At 34.5% G+C, this 23601-nt stretch overlaps 2 protein-coding genes across 2 annotated transcripts; both read left to right on the top strand.

Annotated features, from left to right (window-relative positions):
* Nucleotides 1–10871: 10871 nt before the first annotated feature.
* LOC139883921 (uncharacterized) lies at nucleotides 10872–14447 on the top strand. Its single transcript, XM_071868016.1, has 9 exons — nucleotides 10872–11063; nucleotides 11309–11444; nucleotides 11531–11598; nucleotides 11725–11811; nucleotides 12102–12174; nucleotides 12722–12750; nucleotides 12814–12891; nucleotides 13330–13431; nucleotides 14292–14447. Exons 1-9 carry the CDS (start codon nucleotides 10896–10898, stop codon nucleotides 14445–14447), a joined length of 897 nt encoding a protein of 298 aa, XP_071724117.1. The 5' UTR covers nucleotides 10872–10895.
* Nucleotides 14448–15479: 1032 nt separating this feature from the next.
* Nucleotides 15480–20263, top strand: LOC139883920 (tRNA A64-2'-O-ribosylphosphate transferase-like). Its single transcript, XM_071868015.1, is given in 16 exon segments — nucleotides 15480–15512; nucleotides 15623–15676; nucleotides 15861–15880; nucleotides 16050–16130; nucleotides 16219–16331; nucleotides 17051–17239; nucleotides 17456–17631; nucleotides 17697–17900; nucleotides 17902–18016; nucleotides 18019–18141; nucleotides 18253–18410; nucleotides 18589–19276; nucleotides 19496–19596; nucleotides 19678–19786; nucleotides 19923–19982; nucleotides 20094–20263. Coding segments are annotated over 16 exon segments (2394 nt in total).
* Nucleotides 20264–23601: the final 3338 nt, after the last annotated feature.

Below are 23601 nucleotides of genomic sequence, written 5' to 3'. Positions count from 1 at the left end.
TCCCACTGAGCTTGAGATAGATGCATTGATCAACTGTGTTTTCCTTAAAACTAAAAGAGGTAATCACCTGATCAAATTTCCAGTACCATTGACGAGATGCCTGCTTTAAACCAGAAATGGACTTCTTAAGTTTACATACAAGGTGCTTTGAGTCCTCAGACACAAAGTTCTCTGGTTGCACCATGTATATTATTTCTTCAATGTTTCCATTGAGAAATGCAGTTTTAACGTCCATTTGATATAACTCCAAATCATAATGTGCTACAAGTGCCATGATAAATCTAAAAGAGTCTTTTGTCGAAATTGGCGAAAAAGTCTCTTTATAATCAATGCCTTCCTTTTGAGTGAATCCTTTAGCAACTAAACGCGCTTTATATCTTTCGATATTTCCCTGCGAGTCCCTTTTGGTTTTAAATATCCATTTACAACCAATCGGTCTCGCACCTTTTGGCAACTCGACAAGATCCCAAACGTCATTGTTTGCCATAGATTTCATCTCTTCATTCATGACCTTGATCCATTTATCAAAATTTGGACATGATTTGACTTGACTAAAGGATATAGGATCCTCGACCATCCCAATGTCAAATTCATGTTCGTTGAGATATACAATATAATCATCTGAAATTGCACTTTTCCTTTCTCTGTTGGATCTTCGAACTGGTACTTCTGGCACCTCCACTTGAGGTTGTTGATTTCCATCACCTTGTATAAGCGGTGGTTCTTGAACTACAGCAGGAGGTATCACTGGTGCATTTGTGTTTTCATTATTTTCTTGATTTACGACTTGAATCTGGTTCAGTAAAGGTACCACATCATTTTCAAATGTAACTGCATGAGGAATATTTATATTTTCCTCTTCAAACACAATTTTTCTCATTGGATCACCCCCAAAGTAATCAACATCCTCAATGAATTTTGCATTATCTGTTTCGAAAAAAGATCTGGATGAGGGATCATAAAACTTAAAACCCCTCGACTTTTCCGGATAACCAACAAAATAGCAGCTAACAGTTCTTGAGTCCAGTTTCTTTTCATGAGGTTTATAAGGCCTAGCTTCTGCTGGACAACCCCAGACATATAAGTGCTTAAGAATAGGCTTCTTATCTGTCCACATCTCGTATGGGGATTTAGCTACTACTTTATTGGGAACCCGATTTAAAATATAAATTGCAGTCTTTATTGCATCACCCCAAAGTGATTCTGATAAAGAAGAATGACTAATCATACTCCTTACCATATCTTTAAGAGTTCGGTTTCGTCTTTCAGATACACCATTCTGACTAGGAGTCCCTGACAAGGTGTATTGAGCAACTATACCGCACTCAGTCAAATATTTGGCGAATGGTCCTGGACATTGTTCACATGATCCATCATATCTACCGTAATATTCACCACCACGGTCAGATTTGATAGCCTTTATTTTCTTACCAAGTTGATTTTCAACTTCAGTTTTGAAATTCTTAAACACATCCAAGGACTGTGACTTCTCATGAATTAAGTACAAATAACCATATCGAGAGTAATCATCTGTAAAAGTGATAAAATATCGTTGTCCATTCCATGAAGCTGTAGAGAATGGACCACATGTATAAATCAATTCTAAGACTTCTTTACTCCTGTTTTCACTTATTTTTTTTTTTGTCTGTTTGTTTTTCCTTTATACATTCTATACAAATCTGAAGATCTGATTTGTCAAGGGAGTCAAGAATTCCTTCTGACACAAGCCTCTGTATTCTCGATTTAGAGATATGGCCTAATCGCCTTTGCCATAACATTGATGAATTCTCATTAGTTAATCGTCTTCTAATACCAATGTTACTTGAGTGTAGGTTTTTATTGATCATTCTAGTATTCGGTTTATATAGTCTATCAATAAGAATTCCAGTTCCAAGAACTTGAGAATTTAGAGAAACAACACATTTTCCATTTTCAAATAGACAATCATAACTAAAGTTGTCTAAACAAGAAATAGAAATTAAGTTTCGTCTAAAAGACGGTACAACAAAAGTTTCAACTAAATCCATAAAATAACTAGAATACAACTGTATTCTAAAATGACCAATTGCTTGAACAGCTGCCTTATTGCCATTTCCCACATAGATGAATCTTTCAGCATCAGTTGGCTTTCGGAAGCTCAGGCAATCCTGGATAGTGACACTAATGTGAGTGGTAGCACCAGTATCCATCCACCAAGTGTCACTTGATACTATAGTCAAATTAACTTCAGAACAAACAAAGTTGAGAAGCATACCCTTTTTAGCACGCCATTCGGCATACTTAGGACATTGGGCCTTCATGTGATCTGCCTTCTTATAATGAAAACACTTGGGAACTGAATCATGAGTTTTCTTTGCATCAGTCACTTTTCCAGAGCCTGCAGTTTCTTTACCATTACTCCTTTTCCTTTTCTTGTTGGTAGATTTTCCTAAGAAGATGTTGCTAAATGAGCACTTTCTGTCTTATCTTTTTCAGCCTATCCTCTTCTTGCACACATTGAGCTATAAGCTTATTAAGAGTCCACTTCTCCTTTTGAGTATTATAGGAGATTTAGAACTGACTGAATTGTGCAGGAAGAGAAATCAAGACCAAGTGCACCAGTATATCATCAGATAACTGTAATTTTAGTGCCCTCAGCCTAGTGACAAGATTAGACATTTCCATTATGTACTCCCTGATGTTTCCATTGCCCTTATATCGCATAGAAACAAGCTTACTAAGAATAGTGCTTGTTTCAACCTTCTCACTTGCAGTGAATCGATCAGCAATTTCCTTGAGGAAACCTTTAGCATCACCCTCATCAGGAATCCCACCCCTTATGGATTCCGGAATTGAGTGTTTCATGATCATCAGACTCATGCGGTTTGAGCGTTCCCACTTATCGTATGCAGCTTTCTGATCAGCAGTAGCAGTATCTGTCAGATCTTCAGGACGCTCAAATCTGAATGCATAGTCAAGATCCATGCAACCAAGCACTACCATAATGTGCTCTTTCCATTTCTTAAAGTTTGTGCCATTAAGCACGAGGATGTTGTTCATATTTGCAGAGATTGATGATACTACATGAAAACAAAACAACAATAAAAAAAATAACCCACGATCAGTATGAAGTCAATAAAAAAAACGTATGCACAAGATGGATAATATAAATTATCAAACATACATATACATCGGGCTTTTCAAGATACCTAGCACAACATCATCATTCAGTCTTTTGACAGAAATAATAACTTGTAAGTGATACTCTTGGTCATAGTAAAGATATTAAAACTAAAACGGCCTAACAATGTGCCTTTCTTTTGACCGACACATTATCAGCATGTTATACTTGATGTTTCACATATCAAATACTACCTATTATCTGGCCACAATAACCTTCCTTTTGGCCGATTAGTGTGCATAGATAAATATTAAATTATTCTTCATCTGGCCAAAATAATCTTCCTTTTGGTCGATTATTTCGCATAGATGAAACAAAACCAATACATTTCAAATCAATAAATCTTACTCAATATATGTTTCTTTTGCAACATATCGATTCAATCTAATGATTTAAATAATAAGTATCCGATGAATGATTTAAAATGGACAAAAATTAAAATCTGACTAAAAAATGACTTCACTGTATTTCAAATATTACTCAACTTTATGCGATAGATGATACATGATAAAACAACAATTTAATCTATCACAGAAACTTAATGCAAGAACTACTTCTTGCTTTGCTTTTGATTAATGCGTAGCAGACAAAATGATGAAACACTACACATATGTCATGCACTTAATGCGCAGCAGAGCGAAAGAATAAACTAAGAAAAAAAACTTTGATACAAATGATTTGAAGTGCATGATGTTCTCATCGACATGTATGTGAGACATAGAATAATAGAAGCTTTTATCCAAATTTAATTAATCAAAAGAATTCTTTCCGTTGTTTAGTCGCACAGAGAAGAAACCAAACTTTTTGAATAAATGCAAAACCATGCCATTCTCACTTGATGCATATCAGACAAACAAAAAAACTTTTCAACCTTTAACTGATCCAAAGAAAACTCTGACGAACTCTGTCTTTTGCAAAAAAAAAATTGCACATGCCTTTGAAGTCACGCAACCAGAACAACAAATATGGTACTGAATGGTTTTGTTTGTAAACCCGATGAAAAAAATTTGTTTGGTTGCACTTGATTTTAATTGAATAGAAGAAAAAAAAAACAGGGATTACAAGTTATGTTGAAATTTGTGTGTTGAAGGAGAAGATGAATAGGAGAAACCAGGGAATGGCCGTTCATACGGCGGCGAGGAACTTGTTACGTGAAGCTGTCAAGATCATGTCGGAATTGTCGATCGGTGTTGCAATTGTCGTCTCTTGTGTTGTGAAGTCTTCCTCCGTTCTAAACCAAACGGTGCCGTTTTTGATTCAATTGTGGATGGGCTTCGTTTCTCTCCTCAGCCCACCTTGTCTCTGCCGGCCCAACTATTCTCTCCGTCAATCTTCATCAGTTGCTTGTGCTTCAAGCAAGCCAAAGACTTCTTCTTCCTACACAAACATGGTCATGATTAGATTGATACACCATAATCCAACTTCAACAACTCAAATCATTCTAAGCATGCTCTTCCCATACTAGGCATGGTTTAATCACAAATCACATGAAAAAAGTATGGGCTTAGATTAGATGTTTTGTACTAATTTCTTTTAATAGTTTTTCATTAGCTTTACAAATTGTATTATAAATACAACAACAAAACAATGTAGTATGTAGTTGAAATCAATAAAAAAATTAATTTCTCTCAATTTGTGTTCTTCATATCCAAATTTCAACCAGTTATCATTCTCATATCGTGTCAAAACAAAAAAACCAAACGAAATTGTTCCGACCGGAGAACAATTTCAATATTATCATGTCTAAATATGAAACAAACAAAAAGCTGCAACTCTAATTAATCAAGGAAGTCCCTGATCGATTCAATCATATGAGACAAACATACAGATGTTGCAATCGATTTTAACGCAAGACAAATTACTTAATGATCATGCGTGAAGGCTCTGATATCACTTGTTAGAATAACAGTACAATGGTTTCGACAACGAATGAAACCTATATCTATCAGGATCATCACACAAATCAATTAGATAATGATAGGATTACGAAAAACACTAACCTGAATCCATCGGTGCAGCGGAAGCAGAACTTGATCGATTGGGTGTGTTCTTCTAAGCCAATTCGCAAAACTGTATTTTCTCCTGATGGAGTAGAGAAAGACCAAAGAAAAAGTACTGTTATTTCTTTTCTTTTTTTCTATCTGTTATATATTTTCTTTTGACTCAGGGACCACAACCCTTATTAATTGTTTTACGGGCCCTTATGGGTCCATTAACCATAAGGCCTCGTTTGAGCTTCCACACATATAAGGCTCATACTGAATACGTAAATATTTCTGCAGCCCATATAATTAATCGATAGTCGATCACGTACAATATATAGACAATACAATTAGACGACAACTTATGTATAATCAATATACATGTGTGATCCATAAATTCCAACATATTATGCTCTCCGGATCCATTGTCTTCATATGAATTATTGAGACGGAAGACGTTTATGTTCCTTCCTCTGAAGTGTGATCATGGCGTACAAGAGTTTCCTTTCTCACATGCTGGTTTAAGTACCTTACCTGCCAAAAATTCCATTTACATAGTTTAAAAAGAAATTCAAAACCAGTTAAATATTATAGGATAATTAAAGTCTAAATAAATATATATTTGTTTCTGACAAATTGTTGATCCGATAATTTTTTTTCGATGCACATAATCGTTCGTCATTGAAATTGCCTCTCTCTTTTCGACCATTCTTAAACCTAATTTTCATATATTTATCTTAATATAAAGGAGAAAAATTATCTCTTCAAACTAAATGTAAAATATACACTTTACGAGAAGTATAAGAGTAGCCAGTGCACACTGGTAGCGCCATTTTATAAAGAAAGTGGGTATGAGCGTGTGAAGAAACCCTAATTTATTTGATAGTGACATTCGTATTCCTCATAAAATGTTTGGATACGAGCCATTTTATAGAAAAGTTTGATGTGTCCCACTTGTCAACAATCTTATCTTTTAAGGAAAAAAAAAATATTTTTATGCGATACCATTTTTCGGCGATATCCGTTAGTGATTCGCATTTCTTAATTTTCTTTTAAAAGTTTTACTTTTTTTCATTTTTTTGAAAAAGAAATAAAACTATGAAAAAATTAATTTAGGATAATTACTTTAAAAAAAGTACAAGATTTTCATTACCAATTGAAGTAATCGAATATGCTTGATAATAATCGATTTTAACTATTTTTCTTCTAAATCATAATTTTACTAAAATTATTGAGTGACGCCCACTAATAATTCAGTCTTTTCAATATATATATATATTTATAAATCCATTATTAATATTTCTTTTAAAACTTAATTTATGAATAAATGAACGACTTTTAAAAAAATTATGAAAATAATTTATGGGGTTACTAGATAATTTTGTTAAACTATTTTAAAAAATAATAATAATTAACATTAATTTTATGAGGCATATTCTACCGTTTCAATTGTTAATGATAATCTAAAAAAATTAAAATAATTATCTTAAATTTTTTTAAACAAATTTAATTTCTCTTCCCATAAAAAATAAATAGTTCGGTAAATCTCTTAATAAAATAGGAGTGTACACAGTGGCGGAGTTAAGATCCGGATCTTATGAGTTCAAATTTTAATTTTTGATTAATTAACTTTATATTTGAAAATTTATGGATTCAAATATGATTTTTAAATGGGTTCAATTGAAAAATGATTATGTAAAATATAAAGATTTTCAAAATTAAATGGATATTTTGAACCTATTCTATGTAGCTCTGCCACTAGGTGTACAAATTGAATGCAGATGGACTGGAATGGCGCATGGAGACATTTTTGGATGATATTGCTATGTTTATGTATGATGAGCGCAAGCTCGTTGACTCTAAGTAGTTGATTGTGTTGAAAGTGGTAATTCCGTGATTCATAAAAGTCTGAAAAAGAAAGGATTAATATGTTAAAAATGAAAATTTTGGAGACTGTTTTGGAGAAAAATAAATTCAAAAAAGACCTGGTTGAAAATTATGCAGAAAAAATGTTGTGCAGAGAGATGAACGGTGGAGATTCTTGAGTGGTGGCTAAGAAACATATTTACCGCTATTAAGTAAAATAGAAAATCAAAATTTTGTGATTGGCTCTTAAGAAAGAGAAAAGTGTGTTATTTTTTTCCTATAAAAACTATGTTGTAATTGTAATGGAGGTAATGAAAAAAAATATCTGAATTTTAACAATCTATCCTTTAAACATTTTCGTGTTTTATTTTCATTTTTTAACATAAATAAATTAGTTTTTTTAGATAGTTTATTGTTTAGTTTTTTTTTTTTGTCAAAAATCTAATCTTTTTTTTTTTCTATAGTCATATCACAACAATACTATCATCCTAAAGTCTCCTTTGTTATCTTTCAACCCAAAAGTCATTATTGTAATTCAGGTTTGGGGCTGTCTTCAAACAGAAACGAAAATGCATGATTGCCATAATTTGTGACAAACATTTTATCAAAAACCTTGCATTCAATAGTTTCTTCATGACCAAGCTACCACATTTTCTAAGAAAATGAACCTCTATTTTCGTTGATATTTGATTGCTTGATTTGTTGGTTTTTTGTGTCACTTAGAAGCAATCTAAGTGTCGGCAAGAGATACTTCAAACTGACTTGATTTTCAAGTTTTCTTTATATGTCCACCAACTGTTTGATAAAATACTTGAGAGAATCTAGAAAATTGACTCGAAAATGGCTACCTGGTGCATTAGAATCGAAAACAGATGTTGGAAAGGTCCTTTTGCAGTATAGAGTATTTGCAGGATTGGCAAAATATAGAGCTTCAAATATGCCTTGAGGAGCAAGCTACTTCTATGCACAACAAATATTCGATAAAATGCCTAAAAGAAGCTTTTTAGTCAACTGTGAGTGCCGTACAGATTAGAATATAATGGAAATCGATACGTAGGTCCTCTAACAGATTGCACCTCTATATGCATGCTTCTGGTCGCAAACACCAGGCTTCACGGATAGTCTTGAGCATATATATAATACTAATTCTTACTTTTATTCCAAGAATGTAAAATTGTCAATCTAATGGGATTATCATTCTTCACTTTTACTGACAGGGATTCCAATCCTCAAACACCTTCATCTGCATACATTGTGTTAATTATATAATACTCGAAGGCACCTATGAATCCAATTCTCAACAAATAATTAGAGAAAGGAAGAGCAATTCAATTGTTTTGCAGTCATGAATCAAGTACTGCATGGTACTTAAATGCAAGCTGATGTGAATCAATCAATCAAAACAAAATAATTAGAAGGAATACTTTTATTAATATCAAATTAAAGTAAACAATTTCAATCCTGTAATATATGTACATTGCCAATTTCAATCTTGCTACGTACACTTCCCTGATCCCTCTCCATTATTGACATTAAGAGCCTCAATAGTCCTCCAAGTACTTTTGGAGGCAGCTAAGACAGCATAAAGGAGCATGTAAGGTTTCTTGTTGTAGGAGACATTGGCCTTACAAGTATAACACCAGCCACACCTCTCCCTTGGAAATTGCACTAGCCTCTTCATACAAGTTGGCAAGGAAGCTGCAGTAGCGGCTATAGAGAAAGCTCTTGCTTCCAGTGCTTTGATAGCAGCTATTCTTTCCGGGCCATTCCTAGCTAGCTAGGATCAATTGTTGTTTTCCACTGATAGAGACTCCAAGGCCGATGCAGATGATGCCGAAAGCTTCCCTTGCAAGTAATGGTTGAGGTAGGTGTTCGGCTTGAACTATCTTTCATCCACTTCTTCCAAGCTTATGCAAATTCTCTCGAATTGCCTCGCATATTCCCGAATACACCGCTCCGGTACGTCAGGCCAGTTCCCGTTATTAGATGAGGTCTCACTCTCTGGATACGGCTCTCTGGGCAATGCCACCGACCACCAGGCGTCCTTCTTCGAGATCCCAATGCACCTATGGTGGTAGGAATATCATGTACACCAGTACCCATCACAGGAAATCAGCATCCCATCCATCTCACAAAGCCTATGCATGCATCAGTCAATTATTTAGATTATCAGAAATACACAACAATTTAAATCTAAAGAAGATAATTTAAAATCCAAGCAAAGACCTTTTTTCAAATCATTAATCCGATGAAATACTTTTATATCAACTATCAATGCACATAATTGCTCGTCATTGAAATCATCTCCCCCTTTTCCACCATTCTTAACCTTATTTTTCATATATTTATCACACTAGAAAAGAGAATATGTATTTGAAGTTTGAACTCAAAAAGTAATTAAATATCCGCTTCAAGGGAAGTATGTGAGAGTGTAAGACAAATCCAAACCGGAAGCGGATTTTTTTAAAATAAATTTGAACGTGCGAAAAAACCCTAATATTATTTCGTCGATGACATTTGTATCCCTAATATAATTCGTAAACTATCGTTTCATAATAAAACGATCACGCATGTCATTCTCAAGGTGTGAACCCAGAGACGAAGCTAGGTATAACGTAGGGCCTCGGCCCGACCCTAATTTAAAATATATAAAACATGACACACATATATATATATATGTATACAAAAACATCCTTAATGTTTGATATATTCTATAATTTTCCTTTTTTATGGTAAATTTGTAATAACTTTCTGAGTTATGGCCAAGACTGCATTTTCCCTCTTAATCTTAACCGTTAAATGTTAGGTCCCAAATCAATAATATTTTCAGCTCATTATCTAGGTTAATTAAAATGAACAAAACCCAAGTTACGGTAAGTATTAAATTATTATCTAGTCTTTTTCAAATATAACTTTTGTGTAGAATAATTAATTAAACTTTTTATCACGTCAATATTAATATATTTTGCTAGATTAAATTATGTATTATTTTCGGCCGTGAGCATAGCCGAAAAGACTAAAAAAATAAATAAATTATGCAATATTTGAAAAATTCATGGTGTGACCATCAAATTTTATTGCACATCTACTTAGAATAAGTTTAATTTGTTAGAACTCAATTTATTTACTTGATATAACTTGAACTTCTTTTGAATTTCATAACAACATTCATATGTTGGATAAAACATTCTTAATTATCGGCATTACCGGGCCAATACGTAATTCTTGTATAGAGAAAGGTTTGTACATTGGGTGTATGATAACCTTTTCTATTAATAAAATGATCTTGTATGTCCCTTAAATTTGAGTTTAATGACCAGAAAAAAAATACTTTTTTTTCTAAGGTTACCATTAAGAAAAAAAATACTGATCCTAATATATGTGGATAAAAAATTCGGATAAAGAATACTACTAATATATTACGCTATAGACGATGTTTTGTATTTTTTTCTGGTCAAATAAATATATTTTGTATTCATGCTTATATTCTAGGAAAATGAAAAGATCCAAAAAGAAGTTGGAAATGTTTTGTTTGATGAATGATGATGAGTATATATTATCCATATATACATGATTGGTCTTGAGTAAATGGGACTTGGTCTTCCTTAATTTTATTATCTTACAAGTTGGTTTGGACTTCAGAGCAAATGAAGACACTATGCACAGCGTCAGTGTGCCACTGCCAACTATATCTCCAAATTTACGATTTGCCACCTCCTCCAAAGCTTCCATTTTTTTTCTCTCTTCTCCCGATTTCATCATCGTCCTCGTCATCAACCCAGCAGCTATTATGCCCATCACTGAAAACGCTTTATTCACATAATAAACCCACATATTCTTCTCCATTTGGGTCCTCATTGACCTTGACAAAGGCATTGTCGTCATCAATGGCGGATTCGTCAGAGACGAGTAAACCTTTCTCTGTTCTGTTCGTGTGTTTAGGCAACATCTGTAGAAGCCCAGCAGCTGAGGGTGTCTTCAAAGATCTTGTTAAAAAGAGAGGTCTCGATTCCAATTTCATAATTGACTCTGCTGGAACCATTAATTACCATGAGGTACTTCGATGCAATTCCATATTCATAGAATCACAGTATGATATATGTCTTTTATGTGTTTGATTAATTTACTGACTGGAAGAAGAATGCCTGATTATTCATAATTGTCTGAAAGAGGAATGCTTAATTAACTTCTTGGATGAAAGATGAATGCTTTGATTACTTTGTTGTCTGAAAGAAGAATGCTCTTTGATTAATTTGTTCTCTGAAAGAAGAATGTTTGATTGTGTTGTGTTGTGTTGAAGGGAAACTTATCGGACCCAAGAATGAGGGAAGCTTCTAAGAAACGTGGGATTGAAATTACATCTAGATCAAGGCCAATACGGCCCTCTGATTTTGTAGAATTTGATCTCATTCTTGCTATGGACAACCAAAATAGAGGTATGCAACATGGTTAGATATTATTACAAAATTTCTCTGTTGTAGATGTACATTCATTGATATTGTTTGGACTGATGTTTCTTTAGAGGATATACTGGAAGCTTTCAACCGGTGGAGATTTAGAGATCCGATCCCTGAAGACGCTCATAAAAAGGTTTGATATCAGCTGACTTTGGAAGTGCTTTGTTTTGGTCAGATGCACAAAAAGAAAATACTAACGTTTTTCTTAGTTGGGCAGGAGTTTGGTTTGTTAAATCTTATGTGCTTCTTGACTACACAGGTTAGATTAATGTGCTCTTATTGCAAGAAACATGATGAAACTGAAGTCCCGGATCCATACTATGGAGGACCCCAAGGTTTTGAGAAGGTAATACTCTCATGTTTTATTTTATTAATTGATCTAATTAGTTATCGAGATGGTAAACTATTCACTATTAATCCATTGATCTTCTGTGTCTCATATTTGGCATGATGCCTAATGTTGGCTTGGAAGGAAAAACGAGTCATCTTGCTTATGCTTTACTATACTTGAACTTATGTGCCCTTTGCTAAAATTATCTTTATTCGATCTGCTCATCATTTTGTTTTATCATGATATAGATGAAATAACTTCTCTCAGTGGATAACTGAAGTTTAACCTTTCTGTATGTATGACAGGTTTTAGATTTACTTGAAGATGGTTGTGAATCATTGTTGGACAGTATCATAACAGAGAAGAATAAGAATCCAAGTTCTTGATTATAGCTGGTCACGGATTTTTGGAATGCAATCCCTTCATACTCTAATCAGACTCAATTTATTTGTGCACATTAATGAATCTAATTTGATTCAGTACTGTAATCAGCACTACTGTTATGAAAGTATGAATAAAACTTAAGATGAGGCTATCCATTATATGCTGATGCGAATGCAAGTTCTAAAGAAGTACATTTCTTTTTCACAAGTTTACCATATCATGTTGCTTAAGAACAGTGGTTTCTAACTTTAATATGACTAATTCTATTAAAATCTATCTAAACAATTATCAGTCTAACTTCTAGACTCCAATTTATCATCCTTTACAACAGGAGTCTGTAGGGTCAAAAAAATTTTACTGTGACTCCTTGAAATCAAACGAGCATAAATTTTACTGGACTCCTTGAAACCAAACGAGCACGGATGTTCTTCAGTTCTCGCCATTGGTTGGGCATTAGCTGCTTACGTCAGGTACTTAAATCGAAGTTGTCCACGACTTGGTCTTTTGATCTGATGTCTTGTACCTTTGTGGTATTTCACAGGATTAGAGAAATTAAGCAGATCAAGAATAGTATGAGAGCCTAACTTTGCTTTTCTCTGTCATGATTTTAACGAGCTGGAAAACTCTCATCAGGCCAATTTACCAGGAGTATCAGTTATTATGCCTTTAAAGGGGTTCAGTGAACAAAATCTTCCGAATTGGAGAAGTCAGGTAAGTTCACCAATTATCGTTCCTGTTGAAACAACTAGAGAAGCTGGCCATTTTTCTCTTTTCTCAGCTGCTAGAGTATGAACTATGAAGTATAATACATCAACACGTACTGGGTTAAATGATAGCAGTGTTTTCAGTTTTTGTAGTCTATTCCAAAGTGCAAGTTCTATTGACATTTGATTTTATTTTTTTTCTCTTTCTTTTGCAACACAATAATCGGGAAAGTGAAGTATTTCTGTTAAACGTGTTCATTCTTGGACTTTTTCTATCTTCTGATACTACCTTATAGTTTAATAGGACGTTTGATTGGATGGTTTGTACTGTACCTGATGTGTTTTGAACCTTACCTGGCCATGTTTGTCCTTGATTTGTTTATATGGAAATCCTTGTTATTGAATTTTCTCCATATTAGCCAAACTAATGATACAACTGGTGCAGACCACATCTCTTTATGACCGTCCTCTAGAATTTCTTTTTGTGGTGGGGAGTAGAGAAGACAGTGTTTACCATGCAGTTTCTCGACTGCTATCAGATTTTAAGGTGTGTATTGTCAAATGTACATTACTTAAGTTCTCTTTTATTATAAAAATAAATAGAAGAAACTGTCAGAGTCTGATATTATATAGTTGTTCTTTTCTTCTTTTCGGTGACTTGATGGTTGTCCTTTGTGCTCGTGAAATTTGTTCAAACTTATTTGTTATGATCTTTTGCCTGACTGGATTGCATCTTTGGGGTCCCCAGGGATGATATCGAAGCCAAGATTGTTGTAGCTGGTTTGTCTACCACTTGTAGCCATAAAATTCATAACCAACTGGTACGAAACAGATTGTCAACTTTTCTCTAATGCAAAGGTCTTGAAGTTACTTAAGCAAATTCTATGTCAAGAAAACTGTCTTTGCTTGGTCCTTGCTACGATCACTAGGTTTTTGGAGTTTGTGCTTCGGACATACCACGATTTTCTAGTTAGAGAGCGAGCAAGGCTTCATTAATATTTTCCTAATTCTGTTAACTGATGATATTGCTGGCTTGTCTCTGAAGGGTCATTCTAACTTCCTCAAATAACATATTATGCTTCTTGTGAAGGTTGGTGTGGAGAATATACATAAACACAGCAAGTACATGTTGTTTTTGGATGATGATGTTCGACTGCACCCGGTCCAGTAGGAGCCCTCACTGCTGAGATGGAAAAAAAATCCTGCTGTATGAATACTAGATGGATGCCACTTTTCCCCCCAATTTTCTTGAGTTAGAACTTTACATTTATAATTGTGGCATTTGGATCTCCACTCTGAAATTTGTGGGCAACGGTAATAAGCTAAGGCCAAATAGGCAAGGTCATTTTATTACTATTTACTAAATGTTGTTGTATTTGATGGTAGAATTGTGCATGTTACAGATAGATAGATAGATCCAAGGATAAGGGTCCAAAGTTTACTGACTTGGGAGGAAAGCATATACTCCGTATATGGGAAGAAAGGACTTTCTACAAAGAATTCATTTATTGGTTCCTTAAGCCGAAGTTTGTTGCAATGGTGTCAGCCAAAGAAGATCGATAGCTTACAACGTGAATAATTCAGCAAAAGACTATTTTTCTTTCTTTATTCTTTTTCGCTCTAAACTTGTCAACAGGATTAGGTGGTGTAGAAATTCAATTCTTGCATGTGAAGTGTAAAGCGGCTCGGTTATATAGGTTCGAAATTGTAACCTGTATTTAGTATTTTCTTTCTTTCTTCTGTAACTTGTAAACTGTCATACAGTCTATGTATTGTGGGAGATTCTTCACTTTAATGACATAGATATCTTTTATAATGAGAGAACTCTTCTTTTTTCCCTCAGATAGGCTCACGTGATTTTTGTCCTTCTTGTTGTTTCTGAAACGAGATTTATACCCTCGCTGTTAGCAACGTTACTAGAAATAATCCTCCACCATTAAATCTTGTAACGCGGCAAGATTAACCAATGGTAGTGGACACGTGCCCTCCGATGTCATTAAGTGATGCTATCTTAGGCCTTTGAATTATTCTTGTGTTTACATCTAGCTCTTGCAACTACAATTTTATTTTTATTTTTAATCATCAGGAATTTATTAGATCACTGTGGCTAGATAATGTTAACTTATGTCATCAAGTTTTCAAAGAAAAGCGGATTGATCAGTACTCGCAAGGACTAGATTATTGTCTTCTAAAATGTATTACGAAACTATAGTCAAATTGAACCCACATTCAAAAATAGTTGTCTATATGCTCCATTTTGGTATGATTTTAATCTACAGCCCAGCTTCAACTCCCTAGATCATGTTTTCAACATGATGTTATAACGGCTAGTCCATTCTAAATGCTCCCAAAGATATAATCCAATGAGATCGCAAGGCGTTGTTGTCCTTGTAACAGATTCTAACCAACTCCAAAATCTTGTGATCCCTTCACAACATTTGTGATTTTAGCAAATACCTAGTAGTACATATACATCTATGTGTGTGCCTTTGCCTTTTTAATTTCAGCCTTAGCTTACCATATTTTATTTTTAATTTCTCTCGGAAGAGTAAATTGTAGCAAAGTGATATTGTGATTTTTCTTGTGTCCTGGAGAATGGAGAGCTTGCGAAAGGCCTTGTTTGATGAGGTATTAATTTTCTTCATTTTAGCAAACATTATTACGAATGGTACATAAAATAGTATATATCGTCCAATTCAAAATATCACAATTAATATTGATGAAATTGTTTATTACAGGGATTGGTGGATGATCAATTTGGAGCACTTGAAGACTTGCAGGATCTTGCAATGGTATCCTCCATTAGGAAACGAAACTGAAAACTTTCTCAAGGAAGCTTACGATTCTTCTTCGTCGATGCTCCCAAAACCATATCTGAGATGACACAGGCTTACGATTCTTCCTTTCGAATTTGATAAATTAATTGCTACTGATTATTAATTAATCAATTAATTAATTATTGTTTTATCTGCACAGGGAGGAGTCCCCCCAAGAATGTTTCTAAGTTGAGGACAGCCCTTCTAGATCTCAAGCAAAGAAGCGGAGCGTAAGGACAAACTATGTCAATCCTGATAGTTTTAATTAGGAATCAGCTTCAAATTAAAAATAGCTAAAAAGCAATTTCATACTAATTATGACATATTATTTGGTAAATTACATATGCAGTGTAGCAGCAAAGAAGGCGAAAGAAGCAATAACAGCCACTATAAGCCACACTGATGAAAACTCTATCAAAGACATCGAAGTGTATATATATTATATACTATAAATTAAGTTTATAACTTAATTTTCAGTTTGCTAGGAATTTTAACTCACTGATTTATGAATGTGACAGATTAAAGCAAAGCCTGGAAAAGATTACTCAGGAAGTTGACACTCTCAAAACCAGGCTTGCACCTTATTTTTCCAGTCTAACCCTTCTTGTGATGAACAATCATCTGAACAAATGTTTATCTGAACATTCCCTTTAAACATATATTATTTTTTTCTTCTTCACAGAGAATCAGTTGATCCATAGAAAGCCAAGAGGAGTATGGAAGATTGGTGGATTTTAGCATTCTCTGAGCTAATATCATCATTCTCTTTTATCTATCTAGCTATTATAGTTAGTACTATTTAGGTATTTCTATGCTATATATGCTTAGAATTTAATAAAAGCCAGGGGTATGTCTCTATGCTTGACTCTCTGTGAGTATGGAAAACTATGTTTCCATTTTCCTTTTTCTTTTACTAGTTTCTAGGAAAAAGGTTTCTCTGTTTCAAGATACCCTTTTCTTGTCACTAATAAAAATATAGTATAAGATAATTTGCTTGAGCTTAATTGACTCCTCTCGTCAAACCAGTACTGTGATCAACGTACCAGTCTTTTTGCAGCTAAATTGAAGAGGTTTACATAAAAACATGCCTGCAATTAAAGCTGCGATAGGAAAGCAAATGTGGAAGATCCTTACTTGTAGAAAGTCCTTATGGGCCATTTGGGTAGTTAGTACTAAATTGAAACGTTTGAGTTTTTGGGGGATTCGAAACCCCCGATGCAAGTGAGGCTTGGAGAAATTTGTTAAATTTAAGGGCAGATTTCAAAACTTTTTATGCATACCAATTAGGGATAGAGAAAAGCTTCTCTTTGGTATGATCCTGGCTTGGTGGTAAGGCTATTGTTGATGTAGTTCCTGGCAACGAAATCAAAGAATCCAATATAAGGAATGATGCTAAAATTGCAGATTTATGGAGGAATCGACATTGGTGCCTACCGGATCCTAGTACAGAATATATTGCTGAAGCATGGGATGTGGTGATGGCTACCGATATTAACTCTCTTGCTCCTGAAAAGATCACATGGAAGGCTACGGCATCAGGTATGTATACTATAAACTCCGGTTAGAATGTCCTAAGAGAAAAAAAGCCTACTGTTTCTTGATATAAACTTGTTTGGGGTAAAGGCAATTACACTAGACATAGCTTTATTTTATGGATGGCTATTCAAACTAGACTTGCTGTTAAAAGTAGATTATTTTAATGGGGTTGGTGTGATAATGCTCTGTGTAATCTTTGTACTCATCATGATGAATCAGTAGCACATTTATTCTTTGATTGTGAGTTTTCCATGGTTGTATGGAGAGATATTATGCAAAGATGTAATATAAGCCGAACGCCTGGTACTTGGAGAAGGGAAGTCAGTTGGTTCTCCCGTAAGACTGGAGGAAAATCTACTCTTGCAAGAATTAGAAGAAAAACAATGCTAGCAATGGTGAGTATGATTGTTCCCGAGTTACAGGCTTATTGACAATATGATTGTTCTTTCCCGAGTTACAGGCTTGTTTACAACTCGATATTTGTTTCCCGAGTTACAGCCTTGTTTACAACACGATTCTTCTTTCCCAGTTACAAAATAATGGGGCCGGCCCAAAACTCGATCTTGTTTTCTCTTCTCTTCTTTTTCCTCGCTCGCTCTGCAAATCCCTTCACACAATGGAACCGAACGAGACGACTCAATTAAGCATATACAAAGCAGTGAGGGACGATCAAACGAAGAGATAACTCTCTCTACAACGCACTCAAGTCAATCTACGAGGACTCCATCTTCGTCGGAGAGATAGCTCAGTTATGGCCCCATCTACCTCTACTCGCCAATCTCCTTGTGGGCTCTGGTACTCGCCCAAGTTTCACGCCACGTGTTACTTCAAATCTACCGACGGCCACAACAACAACTGGTCATTCAATACCTCTCGTCTCAACCTCCATGTAGCTCAACTTGCTGGTAAGTGGAAACTATTAACTTTAATTTAATGTTCAAATGAATTGTTGAAGTTTTGTTTTTTTATTAGCATTACCTGAAATTTTTGGTGATTGTGCATTTGTTGATGGGTAGGACAGAAGGGAGGCTGTTTTATAGTGGATTCTACTAGGAAAGGAAAACGATTCCCCGATAGCATGTCGAAAACGATACCTATTTGGACTTGTGTTTTGAATCGCTCTATTCGTAATTATCGGAATAGAATGAGCCATTGTGGTGTGCCAAAGGATGGGGTGAGTATTTGCTTGCATGTTACGACTACTATTATCATTCAAATGCAATCTTACATGTTTTGATGCGTTTCCGGGAGTAGCGCAGGATATTGTTTTATGTTATACTTGCTGCTTTGTGAAAATTTCATTGTCCAAACTTTTCCAGTTTATCTAGATTTTGATTGTGAATTTTTTATAGGAGTCTGGAACTTTCTACCAGCACACGGAAAGTGCAAGTGAGGTCTCTTGCGATTGGGATTGCTCCTTACATCTTCCTCTCTGGGTGTCTGACACAGAGAGAGCATCTATCGAGGACCGTCTGGAAGAATGGACCAAAAGGTTGGATGATTGTGGGGGCGATATTGCATCCCTTGCCTCGAGCTTGAAGAAACCTTTACGTCCTCTGTGGATTTCTCAGAAAACAGTTATATGGTTAAATGAAGTACCTGATCATGATTCATGGGACTTCACACCCATCATCCTCGTCTCTGCATCATCACAAAATGGCATTGGTCAGCGTAGAACTACATCAGAGTATAGTTGGAATTATATTCCCGGAGCTGGAGACGATGAAGAAAGCTGGGCAAGGGGTTTATCACCTATCCTTTTCTGGAGCCACGCCATCGACCTCATAAATTCAGGACCAGACTTGTGTAATCAAAAGGTTGCTGAAATAGTTGAAAAGGATAGGGTCTACCATGCTCGAAGAGGGAAGAATGCTCCACAGGTCATTGTCAAGCCTCGTAAATCATCGGAGAACTTTTCTTTTATGGAACAAGAGTTATCTTCCGACATTTTAAAGCTTGGAATAGAGAAGTCAAACAGTGACGATACTGGAATATCCTGGCTGGATTCAACTAATGTTGCAGTTGGCACTTCTGAAACCGGTATGCAGAATCAACTGCCCTTTGTTTTTCATTTTTTGTCTAAATGAGATGGAAGACAAGTCTATAGATAAGTATTTACATGTTCTTTCTATCACATTTTGAAATTCTTACAAAGTGTTTCCTTCCTGTACTATTTCCATCAGTCCGTAGCACGCTTCAATAAACTCGTTGTTTACTATATCTTCCGGCTCAGCCTTTAATTGACATTTTTTGGTGCAGCTGCCAGTGTTTCGGGTATTGACTGCATACTGAATTGTGATGAAGAGCCTATATCTGTCTTCCGGCATAATTCTGAAAGATATATGCATCTTCCGATTTTGGTACGCAATAAATGAAGCTACTGGATCATTACCTTCAATTTATGAAGAATTTGTTTCATTTGATTCCTGTTTCTTCTCCAGAACTCGAAATTCAACCGATTTTCATTATTGAACAATCTACATACCGCGGTTAGTTTTGCAAGGTCCAATCTTACTAAAGGGAAGACGCTTCTAGTTTGTTGCCGTAATGGTAAGAACTATTTAATTCCTTGAAGGGTGTATTGGATTTTGCATATGACATTAAATATGACATTTGCAGTCATTTAAGGCTCCTGAAACTTCTACCATGATTTTCTGATATCTTTATGTGTCCTCTGAATTTTCAGGGGAAGATATTAGTGTGTGCGTCTGTCTGGCAATCTTAGTATCATTATTTAATGATGAAGGTATGTGTCTTGATTTTTCCTTTTTGCTTCTCACTCTAACGTGTAATAATTAGGAAAAAAAAGTTAAAAGTTTCTTCGATCTCCTGGACTATTCTAACATATTTTCATCAGGTAATTTTGATGATGGAAAATCCTTCATCGGGACACGTATAACAAAACTGGAAATGCGGCGGCGACTTGTATTCATCTGTAAGTTTGCAACCTGTGCCAGGCCATCCAGGGGAAATTTGAGGCAGGTTTTCAATTTTCTCAGCGATGGTGATGATATTCTGTCAACATAGTACAGTTTTGATTTTTGTGGCATTCTTGCCTATTTAAAGTTAGACACCTAAGCATTAGTGAATAATACTTCATTTGATGAGTCATGTTGTGCGAATTATTAATGTATAATTTTTTTATGCATTGGAAATTTTCCTGTCTGGATATTCACCAGAACTTTTGTTAAATAGAAAGATAGTTAGACCTCTAAATATTGCGTGAGCCTGTCTTTGAGAGTAGCAAACTCGTGCTTGATATGTGCCAAGCCTTCCTTTATTCTGTCACATTCTTCAACTAGTTAAAGTCATGATTAATGTCAAATCAAGCTTCAAACTCGGATTTAATCCAAATCAAGCTTCATACTCTGAATAAGAAAGAAGCCATTTCAGAAAAATAGATGGGTACATCACCGGATGCGGGTCAGCTAATAGCCATGATTTTGGATTATGATGGACTTGATCATAATCCAACAACCCCTGTAATGAGAAAGATTTCTAAATAGTATTTATAATGATTAGGGACTACCACATGGTAGCTATCTCTTGGCGCAACCTCTCCATCCTCCAGAAAACGAGATATTCAATCACAATTTCACCACAACGCAAGTACCCATGTACTTTCGAGAATTTGGGATTGGTGTGGTTATTCGGAATGTAGAAGGTCAAGTGTTGAGCTGCCTTTCCAAATTCCAGGATGCAGACATTCTTCTAACGGAAACGATGACACTAGCTTTCTGTATGATCAAGTTGGCGTTAAGAGGAGGTTTTAAACATGTCATTTTTTAAGTAGATTCGCTAGAATTGTTTAACTTAATTCATGATGATCAGTCAAGAGATTTTTGTCATCACATTCTTGGCTGGGATTATACATCTACTTCTTTCGATAATTGTAATTTCTCTCATACGAATAGAGGAGGTAATAACTTTACCCATTTGTTAGCCAATATAAAAACGAATCGTGAAAAGCCAATTATCCCTCACTCTTTCATCATGTAGCCCTTCTTGATATTTAATAAATCCGACTTATCTTGAAAAATAAACTTTTGAGAATTTGAACAATGGGATTTGTCGATAGAGTTTAAATTAATTAAAGGCAATTACCCACATATATATACTCGCTTGGCTAAAATCATAAATATCGGGAAGGATCACAAAGATTTTTAAGTAAGCTGGATTTTGTTGCGAGGACAATAGCGCCAATTCATTGAATCCAGTCATTGAGAGCAATTAGAATGACTAGTTATATTTATAGTAACATGAACAAAGAGTTGAGAATAGCCCTAATCTATAATAAAACCATATCTATACCTAGAAAACACACAAAAACATGGATAAACATATATGATGTGCATAAGAGACAACAATATCAAATTACCAGAATGACTTAATTATGCCATCACACATTAATGCATAAATTAACCAGTATATAATTAAGAATCCAAAACCACACATTATAAGTATATATTAGGATTCAATTCACAGTCTTTCAAATAGAAATATTCCTCAGCTCCGCATGTCACCTAATATAGACCAAGATTCTTGGCTGCCCTCCAAATGTAAAAATCCAGTGAAAATAAATGAATCAGCAAAATAAGGTTTCCATTCAAAAAAGCAATTACTAATAAATTGAAGTATACATACATGCATATTGAATTTACATACCGATGAGTAGTAAGCCTTCCCTTGAGCATATCATCCTCGGTTTGAAGACATATTAGGCTGGCCTGCACACTGTCAAATTTTCAAAAAAAAATAAGGTTTGTGTAATAGTGAAGAGAGTGCAATATATATATATATATATATATATATGTATATGTGGACTATATTTCAAATATTAAGTATACATATCCTTTCAAGTTCTGGTCTTTAATAAAGGTACGATTTGAACCTTCCATAAATAATTTCTTATCAATATATTGCCACGATCTCTTGTATAATTTGTGAAAGATATGACCCATTTCAGAAATTACTAAGAAACACACCAAATAAATACCATCACAATGAATATTAAAGTCAACTCAATTGTTGTAAATGATAAAAATCAAACAACAAGGGTTTTCACGATCAATTATAAAATCGAACTCAAACCCTAAAACGTCGCCATTTTTTTTTTAAATGGGGTAGACATCAATGGTCTGTCCGGGAATTCATTTTCCGGACAGTCTATTTTAATGACAGTAATTATTGATTAATTAGACTTTAGTCATGTCCATTGATGTCTACCTATTAGGGTTCGGGTCTACCATTGTATTTCGCTCATGGTTTTCATCCTAAGCGTAGTTTAAGGGGAAGGATTTATTTTCAAGACTAACCAAGTTACAGGCTGATTTCTCAGCTTAAGATGAAAATAATTTGCAGAAACAACCAAATTTCGCTTTCAGAGCACAGTTGTTACAGATCAATCACCCAACTGACAAGAGAAGATTATATATTCAAATTAATCCATACTTATATTTAACCAGCTACTATCCTAGCCGGTGAATGTGAATCCTCTTCTAAAAATTCCACCCGCATAAAATCATATGAACCACTCTAATTAATATTTAGAACAAAAGATACATAAAATCTGAGTCATAAAATCTTAAATTGAATTTTTAATCAATTGGTATGTCTGTATCCAAGAATCACATCCATAAAATTAATTGATTTTCATGCTTCACAAATTAGTATGAACTAGCAATAATCAGAACATAAATCAACAAAATAAAAAAAAAAGTAAGATCGATTGAAAGAGCAAATTAACTCTTTGAATATTTGTCGTTTCATCGCGGAAACTTGTTGACGCAAGTGGTTCTCCATTTTGATTGAAAATAAAATAAAAAATCAAATCAAATCAAAGACCATTATTTAGATTTACTAGAAGCGAAGATCGTTTTTAGGGTTGGTAGAAAATTGTTTTTTTTAAATACTCTTAGAAAAAAACAAATGTATGTTAAGGTATTGATCCATTACCTAAATCGGTATGAATTTTCTTTCTATTGATATGATATTATCCATATAGAGCCTCTTTTTAAAATTTTATGTTTGGTTTAATTTACTTTAAAAAACAATTAGGAATCTAGACTTTTAAATTTAAATAGATACCATTATTCAAAGTATCTAGTTAAATAAAATATGGTAAATCCATCAATCTTCTTTTTGTTTTTCTTAAGTAGAATTCCATGTCACAAAAGTCAGTACGTCGGCCTACTCTATTTAGTAAAATTGAGGGGAGTTTTCCTCCTAGATAGATTAAAATAAGTACCATAGATGATTCTAGGTATATATATAATTCTTTCCAATTGTCTCTCTATAAACTTTCGAATTTGAAAAAGAGAGAGATAATAATTTCCATAAGGTTAAATTAGATACTTTCATTTTCT

Source organism: Rutidosis leptorrhynchoides, unplaced genomic scaffold (genome assembly GCF_046630445.1).
Source record: "Rutidosis leptorrhynchoides isolate AG116_Rl617_1_P2 unplaced genomic scaffold, CSIRO_AGI_Rlap_v1 contig473, whole genome shotgun sequence".
Classification (NCBI taxonomy): domain Eukaryota; kingdom Viridiplantae; phylum Streptophyta; class Magnoliopsida; order Asterales; family Asteraceae; genus Rutidosis; species Rutidosis leptorrhynchoides.
Note: the sequence above shows the minus strand (reverse complement) of the source record. Positions and strands in the feature narration are given on the sequence as shown.